General features: G+C 45.6%; 1 protein-coding gene across 1 annotated transcript; it reads left to right on the top strand.

Annotated features, from left to right (window-relative positions):
- The first annotated feature begins 727 nt into the window (after window positions 1-727).
- LOC130862015 (sperm motility kinase-like) lies at window positions 728-2,188 on the top strand. Its single transcript, XM_057751382.1, has one exon. It carries the CDS (start codon window positions 728-730, stop codon window positions 2,186-2,188), a length of 1,461 nt encoding a protein of 486 aa, XP_057607365.1.
- Window positions 2,189-7,362: the final 5,174 nt, after the last annotated feature.

Raw genomic sequence — 7,362 nt, 5'->3', positions numbered from 1 at the left:
GAGTGAGTTCTTTCCAATTCATTGGTGTTGGTGTTAGGTTAAGTTTTGCTAATTCTTGTTTACGTGTAGCTATTAGTTCACATCCTCGGTCTGATTTGTAAACGTCGTGTCTATTTGTTCATTGTCACCCAATTTCCTGTTTCAAATTCATTTATTCTTTACTTTTTCCACTGCGTTTCAATTTTCTTCAGCTGGAACACGTGTTACTGTAAACCAACCACAGCAATTTCCTTATGAGTTTCCCATCCACGCCTAGCCTGCATTTTGGTCAAACGCTCCTGCTCCATCGCTTCCTCCACTCCATCTCTGTGACTAATACTGTTTCTTTGATAAACGCTCAGCCCTCCTCTTCCTCAAACGCACAGGAGAAGAAAATATCATATTTCTCTTTGTGGACTTTGTTTCTCTTAGATGAGATTTTCTCTACGTGTAGCTACTTTCCATAGAGCACAAAAGTTCAGTGGTCCCTGTGTCTGAGTACTGGTTCTTCCCCAGAATCTGAACAGATGTTGCTACGCTCTTGTTCAGTGTCTTTATGCCAAATGCCCTCTGGATTATTCTTGTACTTCTTGGTCTTAAAGGCATCATTAGGTTGTTTGGGTTATCTCAGATTTCAAGACAGAGAATTCCTACCTATAAACTAACATTTCTAAAACTATATCATTTCTTCCCTAGCATCGTGTGTCCCTGAAATTGCCCCAGATACAGAGAACTTGAGGTAGCCATGATGGCCAGCCCCCAGGAAGAGGACATCCTTAAGAAGAATTATAAATTTTTATCATCACTAGGTTGTGGTGCATTTGGGGAGGTGATCCTTGCCCAGCACCTTCCCACAAAAACGCAGGTGGCCATCAAGGTGCTCGAGAAAGAGTACAATGATGAGGAATACATCGATTCTGAAGTGGCCATCCATAAGTCCTTACATCACAGGAACATCATCCAGTTCTTCCACGCTATCAACACGCTGCGGACCACCTATCTGGTCATGGAATATCTGGAAGGGAAAGATCTGGTGATGTTGATCAATGAGGTGGGCTGTCTAACAGAGGAGGAGGCCAGGCCTATAGTCAACCAGTTGGCCTCTGCTGTGCACTTCCTGCACCAAAGACTGATCGCGCACCGCGACATCAAATTAGAGAACATCCTGCTGGGTGAAGGTGGCAAAGTCAAACTTTGCGATTTTGGGTTGGCCACTCAGCTCGTAGAGGGCCAGATGCTGGAGGAGCTGTGGGGCACCTTGCCATATTTGGCCCCAGAGATCTTGGCCGGAACACCGTATGACGCTATGGCAGGGGATATGTGGAGCTTAGGGATTGTCTTCTACGTCCTGGTCACCGGACACTTGCCCTATGTAGAATCGACCCCCGAAGCTATGTACCATCTAATCACCACCACCCCGTGCCGCATTCCATACCATCTTTCCAGGCCCTGTTATCTCATCCTGGCCAGACTGCTCACCGGTTACCTTTGGTTCCGCCTTACGTCATCTCGGCTTCTGGAACGCCCTTGGCTGGGCCATATTCAGGAACACGTAACACCTCCTGCCAAGGAAATCCTCCCCAAGGTTGTGGAGACCATGTGTAACATCGGGTACACCTGCGAGCAGGTGGTATCGTCTCTAAAAGACCCACAGTCAAACCTAACGGCAACTATTAACATCCTTAAATTCAAAGTGATCTCGGGGGATAGCAGTCTGCAACATATCATCCCTACAGTCTCTACTAGCGTCCCTGTCGCCATGAAGAGGAGCCACAGTGAACCAGCTCTGCTGTCCAGAGGGGAGAGCACACACACACACCTGCTCCACACACACACCTGCCCGGAGGCGCTGCACTATGCAGATAACACAGCCCCAGAAGGAGATGCATTGGCCACTGAAACCATCAACCCAGCTACAGGGGACACCACAGTCACCATGATGTCACTGGATAGCCTGGCTGATGACTCCTCCTCCCCTGATCCACCTCTGAATGTCAACTGCACAGGGCTGGTGAACATGGCCTTCACCGAAGAGGAAGAATCCAGAGAGCCAGACGTGCCCAGTGACCAGCCCCAGGTTGTACCCGCAGCCTCTGGAACCAGGCCACTCCGGGGCTGGAAGCTCATGAAAAAACGCATTTCCAGAGCACTGAGAGCACTGTGCTGTTGCTGCCTGCCCACCCCACCAGGGCAAACGGAAGTGGCATAGAGTTCCAGCCCTGGTAATGAGTGCCTTCAGGAGGGAACCAGGACAGAAGCTCAGATGGTTGTGGCCCTGCATGCAACCCAGGGCAACAGGCCCCTGCGTCCATACTCCAGCTACAGGTTCTGAGCTGCCTGTCCATTTCTCCTGTAGCCTACTGCTGCCCCGGCACTGCTTGCCAGATCCAGGGCTGGACAGAAGACCCATCTGCCCACTGAGCCGCCACCTCCCTAGCTTCGGTTGTGCATTGAAGACCGTTACCCACAACATCTAGACCACCTCCCTCTGCAACAGCAGTGACTTAGATGCCCACCTCATGCTGATCATCACCTTGGTCACTTCCTCCTCTCCAACCCTCAGGCAGAACTGCAACAATGCATGTCCTTGAACCTGATTGACAGGGACGATGATACAGAATTCAAGCTTATGCTTCAGTTTGAACCCCCACTGTTTTACTATTTCTGATTTTTGTGTTATGTACTTTTTTTAAAATTTGGTTGTTATTTGTTGTTTTTATATATTGTTAAGAAAATGTTTTTATTAGTACATCTTAGGAAGTTCAATTTAAATAGCGAATATTGATGAGTTTTCCCTCTGTTGTTAATTCTTTATGTAAATATCTGGACACTCAGTAGTAACTAATGAGTAAAGCCTAATCTGGACAATAAATATTAATGATTAGCCATAAAACAGAGGAGATTCTGGTCCAAGCTTGTAGGAGAAACTGTCAACCAGCCTACCCAAGCCTCAGCCGTCCTGCCAAAACCAGCCCACAGGAGCATGCATGGCAGGAACTTCCTCCCTGAGCCAATGGAAAGCCTGCTGCTGCACCTAGAGACTGCTGACTAAAGGACAAATGACCGGAGAAGCCAATGAAGGAAGAACAACACAGAAGACTTGGTCACCTGAGCCAATGGGACCTTGGGATGGGATAGGAGAGGCCTGCCCATACCATCAATAAAGGAGTTGGCTTTTTGTAGTCACCTGACTTCCATAGTCTATGTGCTTGACTCCATGCCTTCTCACCCCTCCCACAAGTAGTGTCCCTGCAGGGTCACGCCCAGCACTGGTTTATCTTGGCTCAATTTTCCTTCAAATCTCTCTCCCTCCTCGTCCTCCCCTTCCTCTGTCTCTTTTGTTTTGTGGCCTCTGTTCACAGGAGGCTCTCAGGAGCTCACCATCTCATCTTGTCCTGGTTCAGGAGTCGGAGCCCAGGCAGCATCAGCCCACTCTGCCCTCCCAGGACTAAGAGGATATTTAGTCCCAGTCAGCCTCACAGAAAGTCCTATCACTGAGAATCTTCAGCTCCATTGCCCAGACTAGTCACGTGGCTATTGTTGAGCCAATCACTGTGTCCTAGGTAGTGTGATGTTCTGATTGGCCAGGCCCGAGTCATATGACCACCCAGGCTGAGATGATATTAATTTCTTTAGAACCACAGACATTGAGAGTTAAGGCGAAGCAAGGGACAGGAAAAGGGCAGTTATGAGATGTGGGTGCAGGCCAGCTCTCGGCTAAAAAAGGAAGCAGTCACAGGACACCAGTCACAGGACAGAAGGGCAGGTTAAGTTGTCATGCCGTTCACACCAACTCCATTGGGAGACTGACCCAAACCTCTCTGCCCAGAGAAAACTTAAATTTATTTCCTTTTCAAAATTTTAACTTCCCATGTCTGGAGGTCACAGAATAACTGATAGTCAGTTCTCACCTACCTTGGGGGTCCCAAGGATCGAACTCAGGCCTTCCCTCTTGGCAGCAACCATATACACCTGGGGAGACCAGCGGCTCTGCCATGTGCTTGTAGCTCTGCCTTCAGCAGGAGGGTTGGAATTCAGGCCACAGTTATGACAGTTTTTTCTCTGGCTAACACAAGGAGAGTTCTTTGTGACCACACTTGATTTAAGAACTACACTTTTCATTTGATAAAATCTCTGGTAAAGATTGGAGGTTTGTGAGATCAGAGCTGTGAAGAAGTAGAAGGAATAGATGCTAATGCCAGGAGGAGTACGCTAAAGCACACAACATAAATGAAGATACGCTTAATGAACTCATCTCCCAAGGAAAGAGTGAAAATGGCACAGTCATTCCTGAGGTCAGCTAAGGATGGAATAAAAAGCAATCCAGATTAATTGAACCATTAGGGAATCAAACATGAAATAAATCTTTGCTCAACAATGGATTAAATTTTAATCTCTAATTGTGAGGCTCCTATGGGCAGCAGAATAATATGGTCTTCATCTTGGGGTGGCTGAATTGATGGAGATCACAAAACTGCTGAGTCCAGGACTCTAAGAATCAGCTTCTCTTGCCTTTGAGACTTAATCTATGGCTAAAATGACTCCAGAGGCTCCAGTATAACCACCATTAGGAGTATTTGGGATGCGAGTACCAGACAGCTGACCTTAGTGGTTGAAATGAATGGAGTGTTGAGGGATTGCTTTTCTTATATAACAAAATTCTAAAGGAAACATCTGATGGCCCTGATTTGCAGCTCATATTTTACTTTTTCTTCATAGTTTGTAAGATGGCTACTATAATAGAAGGTACCATTACCCTCTTCCACCGGAAGTAAGCAGGAAGGTTGTTCTGTGAAAGCTTGCAGACCCGAGTTCGAGTCCTCAAAACCATATAATGTCAGAATCATTTGTATGCACACCTGTGATCCCAGCACTCATACAGCAAGATGGGAGGGAGAGGCAGGAGAGTTCCTAGGAGCTCACAGACCACCAGCCTATAAATACAGTGGCAGTGAAACCCTGTCTCAAACACGTGGAGGACAAGGAGCAACACCCAAAGATGACCTCTGACCTCCGTGTGTGTGCTGTGGCACACACAGCCATGTCTGTATTCACACATATTACACACACACACAACTTCTCTCTATATACGCCTCTCTGTCTCTCTCTCACACATGTACAGACATGCATACACACACACACACACGGGCACACACACACACACTACTAAGAAGAAAAAAAGTAGAGAGAGGGAATAGGAAGAGGAAACATGCCATCAGGAAACTTCGTGCCTTTCAATGTGAGCTTATGTTTTTCTGGTTGCCTCCATCTGCAATGTGACTAAGGGGAAGGTGTGAGAATGAGGTTATGCTAGTTCAGCCCACACTATTTGCATCATCTTTTCCAATACCCACCTGTGAACAGGGTATGGACAGGTTTTTTCCATAGCTAATGCTCTCATTCCAAAAATATCTAGACCATTTCTCTCTCTCAATTTACGTTTTCCCAGCCAATTAACCACTTGCCAGTGTTCTCCAGAGGAAGAGTTGGTTATAGGAGATTTACTTATCATTCATGCTATTATTTTATACAATATCTTAATTCATGTTCATATATTATTATTGTGTGTGTGTTTAAGTTCTGAAGAACAAACCCAGGTCATCAGGCTTGGTGGCGAACACCTTTACCTGATGAGCCATCCCACTGTTCATGGAAGATGTATTGGACTGGTTAACATAAGGGCCGGTGCATTCCCCATTGGCAAGATGCAGGCCTAGTCTGGAAGCTGGATGCCTCTGCAGTTCCAGTCTGCTGCTGGTGAACTAGAATCTCCCTAGCCCTGAGTTCACATTGAAGGCAGAAGGAGTTAGTGTGGTGTCCTTCGAGCATGGCTACAACAATGGGTGAGTTCCTCAAAGAAGGGGCTTGCACACCCAGGTCTTCCTGCTCCCCTAGTTTCCTCCCTAGGCTCCCAGCCCTTTGTCCCACATGCCAACCCTCTCTGGAAATTCCCCTCACATGCACAAGTGTGTGCTACCCTCCCTTGACACTCATGCAACCAGGTTGACAATCACCACTTCACAGTTCTGCCTTTTAGCCTGGGAAACGCTTACCCACGAAGTCATGGTGACACTGATTACCCCAGGGAGGATACATCCACAGGACTGGACACATGACCTGAAGACCTAGTAATCTGAAAACCTGGTCCTGGGGGTGAGTCTCTAGGAAGTCACGTGGGCTGGGCAGGCCAATCAGCATCCCTCCATATGGCTTTTGTCACAGAGGAAAGACAGAGCTCCTCATTTTTGGCAGAAAAGGCAGAAAAGGGATCTGCTGGTGGGCATCAGTTGGTGGATAAACTGAATCCATAGAAGGGAAAATTGAGGTTGGATGTTAAGGAATTGCTGCAGTAGAGAGTAGCCCATGGCAGACCAAAGAAGGCCTCCTCCCAGGATTTTAGCAGTGGTAAGTCATCTGATAATGGCAGACAATATCAACATCCAGGAATTTAAATACCTTTTGTTTCTACTATGGAGGGAATTCTAAAAGAGGTGTATGGCGTACCTGGGATGTATACATTCTTAGCCATAGGTGCTATTAGTGTTTTAATACTTCATATCCTTAAAGAAATGGTTTGAGGCCGGGCGGTGGTGGCACATGCCTTTAATCCCAGCACTCGGGAGGCAGAGGCAGGCAGATCTCTGTGAGTTCGAGGCCAGCCTGGTCTACAAGAGCTAGTTCCAGGACAGGAGCCAAAAGCTATGGAGAAACCCTGTCTCGAAAAATCCAAAAAAAAAAAAAAAAGAAAGAAAAAAAAAGAAAAAAAGAAATGGTTTGATAACAGAGTCAAGAATGAGAAACTTTTAGAAATGATACAGACTTTATAGACTATTAATGAGAAGCTGGATGAAAGGATTCATACCATTGAAAATGATCACCATAATTTGACAGGTAAAATTCAATTCATGACAATGGGTTATGAAACTTTACAGAATGATACTGAGAGATTATCTGAAAGGATACATACTGTTGAAATTGACAGTCAAAATCATGACAAGCTAACAGATAGAACATCCTTCCTGGAAGGTAATCCATATGCCATCCAAAGAATCTCTAAGGATAAGAAGATATCATTAATGGAAAAACTTAAAGACATGGTATCATATGTACACGATGAGAACCAGAAATTAATTGATTTGATAGAATCTTTAGAAATATTAAGAGGCTAAGAAATTCAGACTCTACAAAAGACAGTGATACATAGATTTTAAATCATTAAATAACTTATCAGAACCAATAAGCAAGGAGATGACATACAGACAAAAGACAATAATAAAGACTTAACATTGCAAGTACCTCTCAGAATCAGAGATGACTTACCAAAAGTTTTAGCTACTTATCCTGTTACTATTTCTGAAAACTCAGCAAATAGTAAATACCCAA

This window comes from Chionomys nivalis, chromosome 19, assembly GCF_950005125.1.
Source record: "Chionomys nivalis chromosome 19, mChiNiv1.1, whole genome shotgun sequence".
Classification (NCBI taxonomy): Eukaryota; Metazoa; Chordata; class Mammalia; order Rodentia; family Cricetidae; genus Chionomys; species Chionomys nivalis.
This window is presented reverse-complemented; position numbering and strand designations above follow the sequence as displayed.